This window comes from Clytia hemisphaerica, unplaced genomic scaffold (genome assembly GCF_902728285.1).
Source record: "Clytia hemisphaerica strain Z4C2 unplaced genomic scaffold, Clytia hemisphaerica genome assembly, whole genome shotgun sequence".
Lineage (NCBI taxonomy): Eukaryota > Metazoa > Cnidaria > Hydrozoa > Leptothecata > Clytiidae > Clytia > Clytia hemisphaerica.
Genome location: NW_027103300.1, coordinates 687,723 through 708,374, shown reverse-complemented (window position 1 = coordinate 708,374; position 20,652 = coordinate 687,723). Strand labels below are relative to the sequence as shown.

Genomic DNA, 20,652 nt, shown 5'->3' with positions numbered 1-20,652 from the left:
ATAAGAAACAAACGACTAATTTTAATAGATCGTCCCTATTTGTGTTCTGAATGATTGTTTAATGGTCACGTCACGTAGATATCAATTATAAACGTGTTAAATGCATAATCCAGGTAGGTCCATCAAAGTATCACTTGTTAGTTTTAATCTTCCAAGATTTTAATATAAAAGCTGGCAGATATTGGTAGGATAAATAAAGGCTAAAAAAGTACAATCTGAACTATTGTTTCAAAGTCCAAGATTGTTGGTCATTGAAAAGGGACTGGTCTGTGATTATATGTTTTTTCGAGTACTTTTTCTTTAAAATGTTTATTTTCTTTCCTTTAGATACAATACAAACAGCATTGAAAATGTAAATGAAACAAAACAAATAAATTGTTTGTGTTGTTGGTATTTCTATCCATCTGGAAGAATAGAATGCCCTCTATTGAAGGTTGCCAATTTATTCAACCAAATATTACTCAACAGTCCCTAATCTTCACTGCAAGGATTTTACTATTACTATTACTACCTTTCCAGCCAACAATAGCTAACATAGCGCACAAACTTGGATGATGAATTAAACCTGGAACACTTTACAAGTCTGGAACCTGTTCAAAAGTGGAATAAACACAACAATTAACTGCGACTTGGAAGTGGAATGTTGCTGGTTTAAGATTTATAAGCCTAGACACTAGAAAACGTACCAAACCCCAGACATCATTTTGAAATGAAACTATTGAGCTCTTGCCCAGGCTGTCTCAATCATTGACTTGTTGGATATGTGGGCATTTCATTTTCTGTGCTTCAATGCACTGACTATCTGACTATGAACAGACGACAGCTATGAACATTGCTAATTTACATACACTTTGCTATATAATCCATTTGAGATGCTGAGATACTTTGCAAGGAAGTCTCAGGATTTTTTTCCTATTTCGTAGATTATTCTTACTTTGCTATCATTTAAACATCCAGTAATGTTTTTAATTGGAGGCATTTGCAATATTTGTTTTGTTTCGTTTAAAATACAAATGACATTATGGTTACAGATAACATTGTAACAGAGATTATATTATCTGAAAATGTACTTGTTCAATAGACCAGCCAGCACACTACATGATTGAAGGGGGACCCTGGAATGCTTTTTTATATTCCTAGATGAAGCAATTTGATATCCTGGATTCCTAAACTAAATTAATCAATTTTTTGGATTTTCGGTCTGGAAAGAAATAGAAAATTCTACTTTGAACTGTCTCTGTCTTCTCTTAGAAACTTTTTATAAAACTAGGAACGTATGGGTACAAACTATTGGTCACTACGAACCCTGCCCTGCAAACCCTGCAAAAAAACCATATTTGTAAATCTTTGGTCACGAATTTGAAGGGTTTGCAGCGTTTGAAGGAGATTCAAACACAGTACCTCTTGAGCTACTTTGTTTGCAGATATCACAGGAGTTGTAGCTGAATTTCAATCTTTTCTCAGCAAAAAGAAATGTGCAAATCTTTGGGACATTCAAACCCTACAAACCCTACAGAAAATTTAGAAAATCTGCCATATTTGTTTTTATTCTTTGGTTTAATTTACCAAGATTAAAAACCCCTATTTGTTAGGAATGTCAAAAATGGATGACTGACCAAGGATGAACCATGTGACTTTTCTTCTCTTTATTATCACAGCGGGCGGACTCACTTGTCAGAACAATTTTTAGCCATCCTTGAGTCGGCGTTTGTTACAGCGGAGAAAAGAAATCATGTAGGCAATCAACAAATTTCAGTCTACAAACTGCTACAAACCCTGCAGATTTGCGAATCTTTGGACAAAGTTGCAGGAGTTGAATATCTTGTAGATGTTGTAGCAGATGAATGTGACCAATAGTTTGTACCCGGGAAATAGCTGCTTTAGAACTTTTTTCTCTTTTCTTTCAACAAACCGAAGTGAGAAGATTATTTTGTCAGGCATTCCGACAAATAATCTGTGCAGTTATTCAGTCGCCTTGAATTTCACTAAAATTTGAAGTTTAGACCTAAGGAAGTTTTTCGATTTCATCAACTAATAATTAATTCTCGGTTTTATTGGAAGAAAGATCTTTTTGCATAGGAATATAATATATTATAAATCATCATGGAAGTGGAGGAGACGCTAAGTCAATCATCAGACCAACAACAAGACCAACAACCAGCCAGGAAAGCGACAGGGTAGTCACGGGTCGTTTAAAAAAAGCGTAAGTGTATTTTTTATTTATAGGTACCTAAGTTGTAGCTGTATAATTCTATAATTGTTATTTAACAAACTTTGATTCTAGGTTGATATTCTGTAAAAATGCTTGGTCAATTATTTACATTCCTTTTTTATCATAATTTTAGGATAAGTACATAACCGATCCTGCCTCTCGCAAAAACAAAGAAAAAGTGAAAATAGCATCAATTCGAAGAAATGTAAGTTAAATCTTGGCATTTATGAAAGGAAACAGTATATGATTCCAATTTGTTGTAGTAAAACCAATTTCTTTGATTTTATAACTACAAAATGACTCCTCTTTTGATCGAGACTTCATTTTCTGCTCTCTGTAGAAGATATTTTGAATCGTTGGAAAAGTAAAAGAAAATTTTATGATATTCTGCATAATGCATTTTTTTGCTCTATTTTAAGATACGCGATGCGACTGTATTGACCAAGATGCCGAGTGCATTTTTTGCCTTCTCTGAAGGTAAAGTAGAAGTAATTGGTAAGTACCAAGCAGATTACCTACAATCTTAATGTTTAAACAACTGATCTGAAGTGACACTAATCACAAAAAGACCATTATAAAAAAAGAATCGAAAGACTGTTTCAGACGTACTTTATAATAATATATTTCACTTTTCTCAGGCTCAACAAAAGCAATGAAAGAGTTTTTGAACGACGAATCTATTAAACGTCGCTTTCTTGAATGTGCGAAAGCTAATCCGGAAGTTGAGTCGTCAGATGATGAAGAACCAATAGCTGAAAGTAGTCCAAGTAAAATTTCCTACTTTTCTCCGATTTTCGACTCGAATTAAGTATCTTTTCGTCTTGAACAAAACTTTTTATTGGTTTTCTAATTTCTGTTCAGGTTTGGGGGACGCTTTCAAATGGGACAAGGAAAGAACACCATTCTGGTGGCCGTCTAACCTTACATTCGGTAACATGAAAAGTGTGAATGTTGCATCTTGCGATCGAATACTCGATGCTTACCGAAAGATGTTGATAAAGTCGAGGATTGTGAGTTTTTTCTATTAGGGTTGTCAGAAACCCGTCTTTCATTTTATTTATTTAATTATGATATAGGCACTTCTGTCCGATTTTGGACTGAAAATATCGGGATGGACCTCAGCGGACCCAACTTTCAAGCACTCATGCAAGAAAATGCTAGTAACATAAACCCAATGATAATACAGTATGGTCAATTATCTGTATCTTATCTTATCTTATCTGTATGTAGCAATGACAATGATGCGTAACTCTGTCAGATATTCGACTTTTTAACTAAATTTTGGATTTAGAATCAAATTACAGAGATGCCTAATCAACCCTGGTTAGAACTGAAGAAATGGGCGGATACAACGGTTGAAGAAGTTGAACAAAAGATTTGTTTCGCGAAGGTTTGTTGCTTAGTTTCTGTTTAAGTAGGTTTATTTCATGTCATTCTTGGAACGAATACGTAGTAGTTGCGATTAGTATTGAATACCAACCGTACAACTATTTTACGAAGCACAGCCTTTGATACAGGGATAAAAACCTAAAATCTAAACAGCCAATCATTAACTTTGAAGAATAAGTTAAATTCATTTCCTTTCTACTTTTATTCAGATTTAGATCTGTCACATCGGACTGGATTGCATCGTCCGAAAGAGAACCTTTTTGGTGGCTAAATCTAACGAAATCTCTTTCTTTTGCTGTTTTCGCCACATCAAAAGAAGAAAAATTCATTAAAAATCTTGCACTTGCTGCATGCATTAAAGATTTTTCAGCTCTTTTAAACTTTGTAAGTTTTGTTGGGATATTTGCTTTTTTTCTCACTACTTCTGTAAGTAAGTTTGCGACCGCAGTCGAGGGCGACCTGAAGGCTCTCTTTTCTCTAACTGTCTACCGAAGGTAGGGGAGAGGGCACCACTCTTTTTCCTGGATTTCTCCACTTACCCTTGATCCGTCTCTTTAGTTGCTGATCATTAAGCAGAGAGGCATCAAGTACCGAGAATCTTCGGTATAACCCGGTTGGGAATCGAATCCACATCCTTGCGCACCGTAGCTGGATGCTCTTAAATGCCACTTAATGCCACGGTAGCCATTTTCTGTAAAGCACTTTAATGTTAAAGGATACTTATCAGTTTAAAAACACTTTGTTTTAGTTTTTATTTCGTACTTTCAGGTTCGAGAAGGTACTGATTCTATAGATGCAAGCCAAATCAAAACCTGGCTGAATGTTGATGGTGATTTTAACACGGAGGCCTACATCGTTAAGGACCATTTAATGAATATATCCAGTGCTAGTGGTAATTATTATTGTCTTATTCTAAAGTGCAATGAATTTCTGTATTTAACTTGCTACCTTGCCATAAATGTTACCAATAATTCTTAGATGTATTACTAAATTAGTAAAAGGTTTAATATGTGTAATGTTATTGATTATAAAACCAAATTATAAAAATTATAAAAAGAAAATTTCATAAAAATTTGTATCGTAAAATATTTCATAGCTTTAGCCACCATATTTGTTTACATTTTGTTTACATTTTTCATAGCTTAGCTACCATTTTATTTTAGTATATTTTGCCAACTGAGGTCATGCTCTCAAACTATGTTGTTTTTTGTTGCCTTGACAACTTGGTGCATCAAGTGTATTTAAGGCCTAAAGGCATTCAGCTTCTCACTTGACTCATGACAGCCATGGAGTAAGGACCTCAGCTCCAGACTTGAGTCACTTACAAGTCAATTCAAATAAATATAAACTCAATTCATTTAACAACTGAAGACAACTCAATAGTTCTTAGTTTGTTTTGTCTCTCACACTTACCTGTATGGCCACACCTTCACAGTTTTCATTCATGGCCTAACTGGTAAGTCAGCCATCTTGTTTTTGCTTTTTTCCTTTTCACATTTAGGTTAAGGTTAAGTTAGACATAGACATTATATATTTATATATTCATAGCTCATATTCAGATTTTCATATTGTATTCATGGTCTACTTGACCTCAGGCATTCTGACTTCTGAACTTAGCCATTTTCACTCATTTTTCACTCATTTGGACTTTGTCGTTTTTGCTCAGTCTCTCACAAATATTTAATTTTTCATTTTCAATTATCAATTACTCATGTACAAACTAGATATTTATTAGCATTCATTCATTGTATTTATTTAGTTTGACGGTATTGAAATATCAATTCAACAATTTCAATCGTTTGAACGTGACCATATGCGGTAAACCCCACAGTCAAACAGGAAGTCACACAACCGAGACACCTCAATCATCAATCACTTCAATTGAATGTCAAGACCTCGTAGATTCCCCCGGATCGATTATTCTGTATACAACGACGTTGGTAGAAAGACAGCTCCGCCTCCTGAAGCCAACCCTCAACCACCGCAGCCTGATCAACCGACATCATCTGAAGTTGAAGACACAATCACAACTCAATTCCATAACCTGACATTAGACGAGATGTCGAAACCATCAGAATTCATTATGGACACCAACGTCATCATTTCCGAAATTCAGGATGTCATTGACGAAAGTCCAGTCCACCCAGATTATGTGAGTAACTTCGATTCTGTTACTTCAACTCTTGCTACCCTTCGTCTATCATTGAAGAAAAAGCAACAACTGATCCTTGCTGAAAATCTTGAACATCAGTTACTTCCTAAACTCACTCAAGCGCTCGACTCAATAAAACTTCATATCCAGAGAATGGCCGAATGCAAATCCAAAGCTCAGCTAGCTAAACTTGGTGATCAAAGCGCAGTCTACATGCAACGCTCCATGTGCTTCGCTATTGAGGACCTAATCTTCAAAATCAGAGAACTTCAAAAGGATTTTGATAAACCAATCCACGATCTCAGCGATGCTGAACTCATACAATTGAAATCAGATCTTCCAATGCAGATCGATCAAGTCAACAAGATTGCCAAGAAGTATGAGTCAATCCTCCAACAACCTATCCACAAAGCTGAACTACTCCAGGACATCACAGACATTGGTCAGAGGTATGAGAATTTGTTGAAGTCTAAATCTGCTTATCAATCTTCCATTAACGATGCTATCGTCAACCAAGACGTGTATAAGAACAAGCTCTTCAATCAATCGAAACTCAACATTCGTCTAGAGAAGTTTTCTGGGCATCAAGATTCAACAGACTTCTACACGTTTAAAAGCAACTTCTTGAAACTTCATGAACGAGGAACTCCAAAACATCTGCTACCTGATCTTCTCATCAACAACTACCTCAAAGATCCTGCACTCAGCCTCGTCAAAAGCATCAAAGATATCGACACCATTTGGGATCGACTCAAATTCTCATATGGGGACGTGAAGATGATGTTGACCAAAAAGCTGAACCAATTATCAAGCATGGACAGCCTCTTCAACCTCAAGGACCATGAAGCTATCTCCTTATCACTCAGCAAGCTCGTCGTAACGATGAAAGAGTCAATCACACTAGCCGAGCAACACAAAATTGAACACAATTTGTATTTCAGCGATGGGTTGGTGAGAATTTACAACCTGTTGGATGAATCACGACTGTCAAGATGGTTGCGAGCCATTGCCGACGAGGACAAACCATAACAACAATGGGCAAGACTTGTCGCATTCCTCGAAGCTGAACAGAAACTCCAACAACAGCGGATCAACATCCTAGAAGCTTCAAAACCTCAAAAGCCTTCAACCAAAAATCCACCCAAGAAGGACCCACGACAAAAAGGTGGACATCATACTGGTCCGTCTGGCACACCAAAATGTCACATTTGTGAAGAACCCGATGGTCAAAGCGGTCATCTAGCAACTAATGGTCCGTCAAATACCAAGATCATCCAATATCATTCATGCTACAGGTTTGCCGAACTCAGCCCAGCTAATCGACTTGCCATCCTCAATACCAAAGGATACTGCGTCCAATGCTTATATCCAGGCGCAAACACCAACACTGGAAACCACAAGGAAGGCAAATGTCAACGAAGCTTTGTTTGCCCTCATCCATCCCATCAGCAGTCAAACATTCGCAAGCACGTACTAGTTTGCGAAGAGCATAAAGACTCCAACGCCAACAAAGATCTACTCACCAATTACAAGGAGCGTTACATGAAGAATCCAAAGCTTCCAACCTTCGCCAAGAATATCAGTCTGTCGTTCCATACTTCAACTTCAAAGACCAACAACTCATCTGACGATGAAGGCATCTACTTATTACAAACTGTCATCATCAACAACAAATACTTTACAATCTTCTTTGACAATGGGTGCAGCGATTTCCTGATCAAACACTCTGCAATCAAGGACCTTGGAACATCAGCTATCAAAGAATCATCCATTGCCACTCAGATTGGTGGTGTAGGTAACACAACAACCTGCACATCTCTTGGATCATACATCGTCAAGATTCCAATGGCAAACGGACAAGATGCTATGCTATCTGATGGTACATGCCTGCAACAGCTCACTGCAACTTTTCCTGAATATCCGCTCCATGAGGTCAATCAAGCCATCAGAGAGAGCTACCCCGGCAACCCATCAACACCCCCGAAGACATCAGCAATAGTGGGTGGTGACGTACATTTCATGATTGGGGTCAAATATTTGAGATACAGCCCCAAACTTGTATTTCAAATGCCATCAGGATTATCAATCTACAAATCAGTGTTCCGCAATGCAGATGGTGGCCAAGGCGTAATTGGTGGTCCGCATCCCATCTTCACTGCGATCCATCAACAGTTCTTCAATCAATCAACCTTCAACAGCTTCTGCAGTCAGCAATTCAAGCTCTACCAGAATGGACTCCAAGTCAATCCAGATGTTTCCAAATTATCATTTGCATCCCTGAACCTCAAACGCTTCGAATCAACTGAATCAACTGGGACAGAAATCACCTATCGATGTGTAATGTGCAGAAACTGCAAAGACTGCAAAAACTCCATTCATCAAAGGGAAGTTAGCATCAAAGAGGAGGTTGAGAAAGATGTCATTAACTCGTCCATTGACATTGACACCAACCAAAACATCATCACAGCTCGTCTTCCATTCGTTGACAAAGTATCAAAACTAGCACCAAACAAGAATATTGCTCTCAAAATTTACTACCAACAGCTCAAGAAGTTGGGAGCTAATCCAAAAGACAAAGACGACATCATCAAATCAGAAGCCAAATTGCAAGAGATGGGTTACGTCGACTTCGTTGAAAATCTCACTGCTGACCAACAAACCATGTTAGCTGAGTCACCAACGCACAACTTCATCCCATGGCGTGCTGTATGGAAAACCACATCACTAAGTACACCATGTCGAGTTGTATATGACGCATCACACCCATCAGATGGTCCATACATCAAGTTGGCATACACACGGATATACGAAAAATGTATAACACGATCAGACTCAACTGCAAAGATTGGTGTTACCAGCGTTACATCTGGCAGAATAACCTCGACCCATCAAAGATTCCAAAGGAAAAGGTAATCAAGACACTCATTTACGGGATACGATCAAGTGGAAACCAAGCAGAATGTGGTCTCCGTGCAATCGCAACTGATCGCAAACCTATTTGGAGATGAATATCCAGAAGTGAAGCAAATCATCAATGAAGATGTATACGTTGACGATTGCATCACAGGCGAGAAAGACATCAACGCAGCTTTCAACAGAGCTGATCAGTTAGAAGTTGTCATCAATCGTGGATGATTCAACCTCAAAGGCGTGACATTCTCTGGCATTGATCCATCACCAGACCTCACAGACGATGGTGTTAGCATTTCAGTTGGTGGTATGAAGTGGTATCCCAAAGCCGATCGTCTCTCACTCTGCATCTCAGATTTGAATTTCGCAAAGAAGCAAAGAGGCAAGAAACCAACCAATGCATCAAACATCATTCCAACCAATCTCACTCGAAGGCACTGCGCTTCCAAAGTTGCAGAAATCTTTGACATTACAGGGATGATGACACCAATAGTTGCTGCCATGAAGCTCGACTTACACGATCTTTCAACAAGACAACTAGATTGGGACGACACAATACCAACTGAACTTCGACCCATCTGGATCAAACACTTCGAAACCATGACTCAACTTGGAGAAATTCAATTCCGTCGTGCAGTCATCCCAGAAGACGCCATCAGTACTGACATCCAAACGCTCGACTTTGGAGATGCCAGCCAATCATTGGTATGTGTTTGCATTTATGCTAGATACACTCGACGAAATGGTCAATTCTCATCTCAACTTGTCTTCGCTCGATCTCGTACTGTACCAAATGGATTGTCACTCCCTCGAGCTGAACTCATGGCATCTCTCATCAACACACATACCAGTGAAGTTGTCAAACGCTCATTTGGTCAATATCACAAATCCAACATCAAATTCACTGACAGTCAGATTGCGCTTCAATGGATTACAAACGATGAAAAACCCCTAAAGCTCTGGGCTCGTAATCGTGTCATAGACATCAACAGATTCTCCGATAGAAATCAATGGTTCTACATCAACACTGCTGACATGATGGCAGACATCGGCGCTCGACGTGGAGCAACACTTGAAGATGTACAACCAGATTCACCATGGTTCAATGGACATCAATGGATGCATTTACCAATTTCAGACTTTCCAATACAATCAGCACAAGATCTACGTCTTTCAGCATCTGACACGAACGAAGTGGAGAAAGAACGTACTGTACCCATCAAATATGTGTCATCACACTATGAATCTTGTGCAACAAAGATACAAATTCAGCCAATACCTCATCGATCCAAACCGTCATCGATTCTCAACTGTTATCAGAATCTTTGCCTATGTTCGAAGATACTCAAAGACACTCTTCGATCGCTCCAAAGACAAATCATCATCAAAATCTTCAAATCAACAACTCCAAAATATCAAAGTGGATGCATCTTTGGTTCCCATGCTCACAAACACAGAAATTGAAGAAGCCGAACAATACTTCTTCAAGAAATCATCATCAGAGCTACTGAAGTTCCTTCCTAAATCAAAATACGAACGTATCACCAAGGATGTCCAAGGCATATTAACATACACTGGTCGGATTCTGCCAGATCAAGAAGTGTTAATTGTTGGCAGATTCACTGGCGTTATGAAAGACCTATCATCAGATACATTCTGCGTACCTGTGATGGACAGATATTCACCGGTTGCATACAGCATCGCCCTTGAAACTCACTGGCATCATCCAACTGTGCAACATTCAGGGATAGAAACAACACTTCGCTACACGCTTAAAAAGTGCCACATCATTGAAGGGCGTGCACTTATGAAACAGATCAAGAAAGCTTGTCAACGCTGTCGTTTTCTCGAAAAAAGGACGATTGAGATGTCAATGGGACCCATTTCAAGATGCAACATGACAATTGCTCCTGCATTTTATCACACTCAATTGGATCTATCCGGACCATACCAATGTTATGCACCACAACACAAGAGAACCACTGTGAAAATCCGGCTGATCGTGTTCTGTTGTTGTTCCACAACAGCTACAAAGATTTACACCATGGATGACTACACCACCACATCATTCATCCAAGCCATCACAAGATTCTCTGCAAACCATGGATTTCCAAATCAACTCCTCTGTGACGAAGGCAGCCAATTGGTGAAAGGCTAAGGAAATGAACATCAACATCTCAGACCTACAACAAAGGATCCAATGAAACACCAAAGTCAATTTCAATGTATGTCCAGTCCAAGGACATAACATGCATGGCAAAGTAGAGAGAAAGATAAAGGAGATCAATTCATCTATCTCAAAGAGTCTCAACAATCAACGGTTAGCAATCCTACAATGGGAAACTCTTGCTGCATCAATCGCCAATCAGATCAACAATCTACCGTTAGCCATTGGTGACGTTATTGGTGATTTTGAGATCCTCGATTTGATCACGCCAAACCGACTTATCCTTGGCAGAAACAACGATAGAAGCATCGACGGCTTGATCACATGTGATTCTCCCACCAAGATCATCAAAGAAAACGAAAAGTGCTTCAACGCCTGGTTCGAAACATGGCTTCTCGTACATGTTCCCAAACTCACGAAGCAACAGAAGTGGTTCCACGATGATTCATTATCCGAAGGTGATATCATCATATTCACCAAAGTCGATTCAGTGATTCAAAATCGATACACATACGGGATCATCAGCGCACTCGAGTACGGAAATGATTCATTGCCACGAAGGGCAAAAGTTCGATATCGTAATGCCAACGAGGCAGTTTGTCGTGAAACGTATCGGTCAGTTCGTGGTCTTGTTCATATTCAGATTTTCATATTGTATTCATGGTCTACTTGACCTCAGGCATTCTGACTTCTGAACTTAGCCATTTTCACTCATTTTTCACTCATTTGGACTTTGTCGTTTTTGCTCATTTTCGACTTAGTCTCTCACAAATATTTAATTTTTCATTTTCAATTATCAATTACTCATGTACAAACTAGATATTTATTAGCATTCATTCATTGTATTTATTTAGTTTGACGGTATTGAAATATCAATTCAACAATTTCAATCGTTTGAACGTGACCATATGCGGTAAACCCCACAATATGTCTCCTGACGATGATCTGGAAATTTGCCGGGGTTTAAAAGCATTAACTAAAAATCATATTCAAGATTCTTTAAAAAAAAAAGAGAGCTCAAACTTTAAGGAGGAAGATAAAAAAGAAGGCAAAAAGCTCAAGGGAGAACCAAAATCTTTGAACACTAAGGCGTTTACATGTTATTTCATATTGACATATATTGATGTTTTACTCTTTCTTTCTTTAAAGGACTGACGGAACTGTTTGTCGACGAATAGTGACAAAACTTGACGGTATACGAATAACAACTGAACTGTACTACTTTTAAATGATTGTAACGGGGGTAATTGACATACAACAAAAGGTCACTGACATTGATTGACTCCAAAGAACATGATGATATGTGTAACTATAAAATAAAATTTGTTTTTTAGAAATGTATTATCTTTTTGGGTGTGTTCTTGCTTTCGACCTGACAATCAATATTGTTGATATGGAAGGGATAGAAAACAAGATTGCAAAGAAGACTTCACTTCCCACTAGCACAACAATAACAATACTGAAATCAGAATCGGGTTATTGTAGTCTAATGAAGATCAAAGAGCCCATCAACAATGGTCCATGTGGGGAGAACCCGTATTGTTGGGCCTCTCCTATTTCAAGTCACGCTGTCATGAAATGCAAGCATTGTAGATTGTCTTACCATTAATTTTGTGTGGCTTGGAATGAGGAATTCTGTGGATGTGATAACCTGGTTCCTCTGGCACAAAGGTCTGTATCAAATTAGATTTCTTTCTTTTGATCTTTTGTCGGCAGGCACCTCCCTTGAAAGTATCTATCTTCATAATAGCTCGAATGGTTTATGCTTTTGGAGTTTAAGTTATGGCATTAATGGGTCTAAGTTTTGTCTCAAAATTGTAAAAAGAGCTGGTTTTAGATTATATTTTCATCTTTGTTGGGGACCATTCTTTTTTCTTTTATTTGGCTTGGGGTATTATTTTAACCTGGATTAAACGTTAAGCCTATAGCCCACTGATGTGGCATAACAACCGCTATTAATTATTCTATTTCAATAAAATAATTCATTTTCTAAATAGGGAATTTTTTTTTCCAGTGTAAAAACAAAAATTCTCGATCCCGATACGTTCGACAAATATCTTGACATAGGAGTAGATTTTCTTGGGGTAAGAAAATATCTACTATTTTTGTCTGTCTGGTTATCCAACGATTTGAAAATAATTTATGCGGTCATTTCAGACCAAGAGGGTATGTACACGTTGTTTACCAAAAACCAATTTATAACATCGATTAAGGGCTATGACCCTCGGAAAAGTTGATTTTGTTATTTGAACATAACATTTATAGGTTCCTTACAGTTTTAACAAAGAATTGCCTTTTAATCAAATCCCTTAAGAGTAATTAAGAATTTAATTGCAAAAATGATGTTATGAACTTTTAGAAAGACTTCGTTTTCGTCTTCGTTAATTTTGTTTCATATTATGTTTCTTAAATTCTCTGACTGAAGGATAGTCGGCCTAACAGAAAATAACATGCCAAAGCTACATCACGCAGACATTTATATTTTGTACGTGGCAAATATTAGAAACTAAGGTCAGAGCCCTTAAGGTGGACCAAATGGACCTTGACTCTAATTGTGGATGACTTTTTTCTCTGAATGGCTTTTAGACCTTTTAACAATTGATGCATAGTTTGAATGTAAAAGTTAAGGTTTTCACTGGTTCTTTTTTTATTCTTTTCATACTATCACAGGATTTTGTAAAACAGCTGGCAAATGGTATGTTTAGAACGTTTCGGGGCAATTTAGCGACGAAACTCTTCGAAAAAGAAGAAGCAGAGTGGTGGAATGGCTTCTTCAAAAATGTTATGCCAAACAACTCGGTATGTTCTATTTTTTTTTTCAACTCATTCTTTATGCCGAAGAGATCCTGAATACTGAAAAATTCTTGAAACTGTAAAATATCTCAAGCAAAAATTATCAGATGAATTTATTACAACTAACCAATTCATAAGGTTTGTATAAAATTGCTGATTTTAGTTTCATTAATTTATAATCTTTATTTTAGTATAATAAAGCAGCCGAATTCGTGAAGAACTCTATTACGAACGAGTCGAGGAAAGAGCTTATGAAGAGATTCCCTGAGGATAAAATCGAGAAATTGATCGAAGAATGGCTTATGCCAGATGTAAGTAGAATACTTTCTTGCTTGACCATGCAAAGACAATGGGCTTTTCCAGAAAAAATTTTTACCCCCACTGTTGAGGATATTGATTTTTCAAAGTATCGAACCCCCTGGATATGCTACTTTATTAGTAAAGACCCCCTGAATATCCACTCTTAAAAATATGCTCAACCCCTGGATATCCTCTCTTATAAAGATGCTTACCCCCTGGATATCGTATTTTTTACTTGAAAAGACACTCCCTTGACACTCCACTCCCTTGTAGATATTTAACCCCCCGGATATCCACTTTTGAACAAAAATCGTTAACCCCGTGGATATCTGATATGGCACGGCCATTGAGTTTAAAGCCCGAAGGGCTAGAGTTCAATCTCTAACCTTTCTCAGGCAAGAAAAAGTGAAGCCTTAAAAAATGCGCCGCATTTTTGACGACAGATTGAATCTAGCAATTCCTTTATTTACGATTAATATTTTTTCGAAATTTAGCGGTAAATAGCGGTAGTTTCAATCTGTCATTGGTGTAAAAACCAGGTGAGCCGCTCAAGGCCGCGCAACTTTGGTAGGATTTGTTGGTTTCGAATCCTACCAAGGAGATTGACTTCTAGCCCTTCGGGCTTATACTTCATTGGGGACGGCCTATTTCTGGAAAAGCCGAATGGAAGCAAAGATTACATATCAAAATGAATTTGAAATCCAGTTTTTATAACAAAAAGAATACGACTTACGACTTTTCTTGATGGGAAAAATAAGTATTTCGTGTATAGATAGGTTAGCAGTAACCTCAGTAACGAATTCGAATAAAGTACTTTGTCCCCCCAACAGGTGTGTCTCTAGTAAACAAAGCTTAAGTCGCACACTAATACACAGTGGAAACAATGTTTTAATGCAATAAAAAACACTTTGTTGTAATAAATATTTTTATGTCTCTTTAAGGTTGTCATCAAGATTTGCCAAACTTTGGCGGCAACAAATGGCATTCGGAATGTTTCGGAGATGACGATTTCCAATATCCTTTTTTATTTAGAATATGATTTATGATTTTTATACCCCTCATTTTAATTTTGAAATAACTCTTCTTCGACCGTATTGCACTTTTCCAAAAAATTGCGTTGGGATGTTGAGGATATCAATTCATGAACAGATTTCAGGTTTTGCAATTTGATAGATTAAATCTTGACTCTTTCTTACATAATTTTGCTTGTTTTGCTCTTTGCTTTTTGCTTTGCATTCCTAAAGCGTAGACAAAACTTGAATACAGTTTATTAATATTTCGTCATATTTGACTAACAACCCCAAAGATTGAAGAAAAAAATTATTTATTTAAGATAAATACCTTTTTTCTACTTCCCCTCTGGATATCTAGCCCTTTTGTTAAGCATACACCCCTAGATGATACGCCCCGGCCTTTATCGAGAAATTTTAAACCACTTTATTTGGATCAAAAAGTAAAAAGCCCATATATTAACCTATTGTCAAATTGTTATGTAAATTAAATCATATTTTTGTATTTTATAGTAGTGATTATTGAATATTTCCCCGCTATAAGGGGAAATATTAGTTAAAAAGGCATTTCTCCGATCCTTGGCTACTTACGCCCTTTTTGCGCCCTTGAAGGGGGCGGCAGTCCGCCACCACATTGCGAAGTTTGTTTTTGTTTTCATTTGCCTTAGTTATTCAGACAAAATCGCACGGATTTAGCTTGATGTTACGCGCATGTTTTTTAGTAATCAAGACACGAATAATTCAGATCAAAATACAAGATGGACGAAAATTCACTCTTGGCTTTTTAAAAGTTATAACTCTTTTCTGATGAACAAAAAACATACAATTTTCATCTAATTGGCGACCAATAATTACATGAAATGTGAGGCTAACACTTCAACTGTAATCATCAGTAATTTCAAGAGTTTTTCATCATTGATTACAAAGATATCCATGGATTACCTCTTCCGAATACCAAACCAACCAACTTAAAGATTTCAGAGACATTTGCTTGACATGAAGAAAACGCTACATCCCCATAGCTTTGGACATTAAATGATTGGCAAAATGGTATTAACATTCTATTGAGATGTGTAACTGGTTCAAGTTGAAGAATTGATGAGAAAAATGGGCAGTACGAGAAATTTTTTTGCTTTGAAATACAAACTCTTATATGGACAATGTCTCTGGAACAAGTTATATGAGATTTGTTTACCGAGTGACCCCAAAACAAAGTCTTTAATTCTTGGTTCTTACATTCATGAGGTCAGAGGTTTTGTGGATTTTCTAAACTTTTGAAACTTGTGTGATTGTTTTGGTACGTGTTTTGGTTGTTTTCCTGACTAAAGATACTTTTGAATGTGTGATTGTTTTCCTTGACTAGAGATACTGTGAGCGTGTATTTAATAAACATATTGCATCTTGGCTTTTAATGCAGGAATTGTCAGTCGAACCCACTGCACTGGGTGAAAACATACGATCTGACGAAAATGCAATCTCAAAATCAAAAGGACCGCGTTCGTCTATAAGAACTGGGGATGACAACAAAGTTGCATGATTGTACGGTGGCTCCTATCTGCCATTCGATTTGCACCACCATACACCGCTGTGTTGATGCAAATAGCCAATCATCTTTTTTAACTCAATACATTTTACTTACGGTGTAATACGCATTTATCACCCAATATGAAAGACATGGCGCCCCCATCGTGCAAATTTACTAGATAGCACCGCTCTATCGTGCAAATTTACAAGATAGCCAGTCTCTATCGTGTAAATTTACAAGATAGCGAGTCTCTATCGTGCATTTTACAAGATAACCAGTCTCTATCGTGTAAATTTACAAGATAGCCAGTCTCTATCGTGTAAATTTACAAGATAGCGAGTCTCTATCGTGTAAATTTACAAGATAGCGAGTCTCTATCGTGTAAATTTACAAGATAGCGAGTCTCTATCGTGTAAATTTACAAGATAGCGACTCTCTATCGTGTAATTTACAAGATAGCACCGCTCTATCGTGCAAATTTACAAGATAGCACCGCTCTATCGTGCAAATTTACAAGATAGCACCGCTCTATCGTGTAAATTTACAAGATAGCGACTCTCTATCGTGTAAATTTACAAGATAGCGACTCTCTATCGTGTAATTTACAAGATAGCACCACTCTATCGTGCAAATTTACAAGATAGCATCACTCTATCGTGCAAATTTACAAGATAGCACCACTCTATCGTGCAAATTTACAAGATAGCAAGTCGCTATCGTGCAATTTACAAGATAGCCAGTCTCTATCGTGTAAATTTACAAGATAGCAAGTCGCTATCGTGCAATTTACAAGATAGCGCCACTCTATCGTGCAATTTACAAGATAGCCAGTCTCTATCGTGTAAATTTACAAGATAGCCAGTCTCTATCGTGTATTTTACAAGATAACCAGTCTCTATCGTGTAAATTTACAAGATAGCAAGTCGCTATCGTGCAATTTACAAGATAGCACCACTCTATCGTGTAAATTTACAAGATAGCACCACTCTATCGTGCAAATTTACAAGATAGCAAGTCGCTATCGTGCAATTTACAAGATAGCGACTCTTTATCGTGTAAATTTACAAGATGGCGACTCTATCGTGCAATTTACAAGATAGCAAGTCTCTATCGTGCAATTTACAAGATAGCAAGTCTCTATCGTGCAATTTACAAGATAGCACCACTCTATCGTGTAAATTTACAAGATAGCCAGTCTTTATCGTGTAAATTTACAAGATAGCGAGTCTCTATCGTGCATTTTACAAGATAGCCAGTCTCTTATCGTGCATTTTACAAGATAGCACCACTCTATCGTGTAAATTTACAAGATAGCGACTCTCTATCGTGTAAATTTACAAGATGGCGACTCTCTATCGTGCAATTTACAAGATAGCAAGTCTCTATCGTGCAATTTACAAGATAGCAAGTCACATGACTAACTTTCCGATTTCGGACCATCGAGAGACAATTATGTGGAAATTTTTCGGCTGCCGGATTATTGTTTTGGTGAATTAAGGCCTAGTTACATCAAGGAAAATCAGATTTTTTTATGATGTGTAGAGGCCCTTATGTGTAAAGCCCTCTCTATGATTTAGTTGCCTCAGGAATTGGGGTTGTCAGTAATGTGAATGGGAATTGATGTGGACTCTAATTATGTTTTGGCTCTTGGAGTTGGATTATGAATGATTGAAAATAATGGATATTGAAGATCGTAATAATCTAGTGAAGCAGTATTTTAATCGAGGTTACAGCTATGAAGAAATACTTTTTACTTTGAGGGAGCTTCATAACTATACATTAAGCATAAGACAACTTCATCGGATTTTGAGAGACTTTAGCCTATATAGAAAGAAGGCAAGGCTAACTGAACTAAGAGATGTTATATCTTTTATTCGAAGACAATTGCAGGGAAGTGGGTCATTATTAGGGTACCGCCTTATGCACCAAAGATGTATTCAGAATGGACTCAATGTTACAAGAAGAAATGTTGCTATTATCTTAAAAGAACTTGATCCGGAGGGTGTTGAGAGGAGATCTCGAAATGTTCTGAAAAGGAGACAGTATTGGTCAAAAGGACCCAACTACGTGTGGCATTTGGACGGGTATGATAAATTGAAACCTTTTGGTTTCAGCATACATGGTGCGATTGATGGATTCAGTAGGCGTATTCTCTGGCTCAAAGTTGCTGCATCAAACAAGGACCCTGCTGTAGTTAGCAACTTTTACTTGGAGACCGTCAGAACTCTTTCTGGTGTTCCAAGAAAGGTAGTGGGAGACAGAGGCACCGAAAACGTTTTCATAGCCGCATCGCAACGATTTCTTAGAAGAGCTGATAATGATCAAAGTGCAGGGGAGAGAAGTTTCAAATATGGTAGATCAGTCACCAACCAAAGAATTGAAGCATGGTGGTCAATGTTGAGAAGAACATGTACAAATTGGTGGATAAATTTCTTTAGATCATTGATAGATGATGACATTTTCGATACATCAAACATAATTCATTGTGAATGCATCAAATTTTGTTTTTACCAAATGCTTAAAAGAGACTTGGATAATACAATGTTAAGTTGGAATAACCATCGCATAAGACGAGCAATGAATTCTGATAGAAAAGTAAGACCTGCTGGAAGACCAAACGTTCTTTACTTCACACCTCAACTCTCTGATGCGTCCATTCGTGACTACAAGTTCCCATTAGATTTGTTTGACTTTAATGTTGTAAAAGACCTATGCTGTAAAACAATTGTTACTGATTATATTTGCTCTAGTGAGTTTTTTGAATTAGCCCATATTATTATCCAAGAATATTCATTGAACATTCCTAATACTGCTGGTGAAGGAATTGACCTGTTTAAAACACTTATTGATAAGATAGGTAGAATTTAATATCAATGAATAGTAAATACAATAAAGATCTAGTATAAATACGTTAGTGTTATCTGTGTTAATATCTGTGTATCCATTTTTATGATATCTAATTGTTTCCATATTCTACCTTAAATTTGTATCTGCTTGTTTTTCGTTTGATGTTGGCCGGCCTATAGCTATAGTTATGAGAACAAAATTGAGAGGAAGGTGAAATCTTTGGGTTTTCACAACCAACGAGTTTGAAAGTATATATATAATGTTTTAGTTTTGTTTCATTCAACTTTCATTGTAATATTTCTATTTTTCTATTTCTAGAGCAAAATAAGAAACAATGATAATTACAAGTAGATAAGAAGAATGGTACTGCAAATTTCTACACAACCACCAGGCATGAGATTAAAGTTTATCAGACCTAGCGAAAAGTTGGGACTTAGGCTTGAATTCTGGAAACAGAGCATTTGTTTTTATTTGGATGGAATGAGATTTATTTACACAAGAAAAACCCAATATATCAAGCCAGGGTTCCAAGTGCCAAAACGTGGAGACAGACTGGAGGACCTGACTTTCGCTAAAGTAAAGAAGGAGGAATTAAGCTGAGTTTAATTAACATGTTGACTATTTCTTTTATGTGTTGTGCTCTGTGAGCAATATCATAAAATGATGTCTGACCTTGCTTTTGCCAAAGTGGTCAGAAAGAAGTTTGGTTTTTTTGCTTTGCATCATAGTCCGCAAAAAAAACCCTGGTCTGGAAGTCTATTGTTGTAACTTTTTGTTAAATCTTTTCCTTTGTGAAGTTAAGAATCGATTTCCTCAGTTTTTGATCACGTTACCAAATTCTCCTCATGGGATTGGTTCATTATTTAATAACATGATCAAAAACTGAGTAAAACAAACCAATTTATATTTATATATCAAGCTATTAACAACAGAAATAAACAAAAGGCTTCGAGACCAGGGTTTTTTAGACGGACTATGTTTGCATAAATCCAAATGCGAAAAGAGTGATGGTTGTTTTGAAGAAAACTCTAAAAAGGGAATACATGCCTTGGAACGCGTTGGGTACACTTATTTTGCATCCTCGCCCCTGCCCATTCACCAAATTTACACCCGATTGAAAACCTTTCTCATCTGCCTTTATAAGGCCGCAATTCAGAAGAGTAAAAAAAACAATTTGCGGCCAAGCCAATTTTGAATTTTTTAAATGAAAAGATGACAGCACATTGAGCTTGCTATATATTTTGTAATTAATATTATATGCATATTATTTTCTATACACTTTGGTAATGAGGATTTTTTACGGAAGAATGGATTGAGTGATGGAGTGTGAGCGCTCCCCTTTTTTGC

General features: G+C 37.2%; 3 protein-coding genes across 6 annotated transcripts; all 3 read left to right on the top strand.

Annotated features, from left to right (window-relative positions):
- The first annotated feature begins 1,904 nt into the window (after nt 1-1,904).
- LOC136811552 (uncharacterized) lies at nt 1,905-15,103 on the top strand. Of its 4 annotated transcripts, XM_067068182.1 has the most exons (14): nt 1,905-2,203; nt 2,346-2,417; nt 2,632-2,707; nt 2,851-2,979; nt 3,074-3,222; nt 3,504-3,602; nt 3,811-3,985; nt 4,370-4,493; nt 11,980-12,023; nt 12,165-12,501; nt 12,845-12,914; nt 13,501-13,629; nt 13,815-13,934; nt 14,865-15,103. In XM_067068182.1, exons 3-7 carry the CDS (start codon nt 2,659-2,661, stop codon nt 3,814-3,816), a joined length of 432 nt encoding a protein of 143 aa, XP_066924283.1. In that variant the 5' UTR covers nt 1,905-2,203; nt 2,346-2,417; nt 2,632-2,658; the 3' UTR covers nt 3,817-3,985; nt 4,370-4,493; nt 11,980-12,023; nt 12,165-12,501; nt 12,845-12,914; nt 13,501-13,629; nt 13,815-13,934; nt 14,865-15,103. The 4 variants fall into 4 exon arrangements, with proteins under 4 accessions (XP_066924283.1, XP_066924290.1, XP_066924278.1 ...); XM_067068189.1 differs by lacking the exon at nt 11,980-12,023; XM_067068177.1 differs by having other exon boundaries at nt 11,980-12,501.
- LOC136811531 (uncharacterized) lies at nt 4,957-6,783 on the top strand. The gene is made up of 2 exons (XM_067068158.1): nt 4,957-5,057; nt 5,361-6,783. The coding sequence occupies exon 2, from the start codon at nt 5,487-5,489 to the stop codon at nt 6,780-6,782; it is 1,296 nt and encodes a 431-aa protein (XP_066924259.1). The 5' UTR covers nt 4,957-5,057; nt 5,361-5,486; the 3' UTR covers nt 6,783.
- Nucleotides 15,104-15,246: 143 nt separating the features above from the next.
- On the top strand, nt 15,247-19,502 carry LOC136811543 (uncharacterized). The gene has a single exon (XM_067068167.1). It carries the CDS (start codon nt 18,136-18,138, stop codon nt 19,324-19,326), a length of 1,191 nt encoding a protein of 396 aa, XP_066924268.1. The 5' UTR covers nt 15,247-18,135; the 3' UTR covers nt 19,327-19,502.
- Nucleotides 19,503-20,652: the final 1,150 nt, after the last annotated feature.

Coding starts and splice junctions, on each gene's coding strand:
- LOC136811552 (XM_067068189.1), top strand. CDS start 2,659: ATGCCGAGTGCATTTTTTGCCTTCTCTGAAGGTAAAGTAGAAGTAATT. Junction 2,980..3,073: donor AATAGCTGAAAGTAGTCCAA/GTAAAATTTCCT, acceptor ATTTCTGTTCAG/GTTTGGGGGACGCTTTCAAA. Junction 3,223..3,503: donor TGTTGATAAAGTCGAGGATT/GTGAGTTTTTTC, acceptor TTTTGGATTTAG/AATCAAATTACAGAGATGCC.
- LOC136811531 (XM_067068158.1), top strand. CDS start 5,487: ATGTCAAGACCTCGTAGATTCCCCCGGATCGATTATTCTGTATACAAC.
- LOC136811543 (XM_067068167.1), top strand. CDS start 18,136: ATGGATATTGAAGATCGTAATAATCTAGTGAAGCAGTATTTTAATCGA.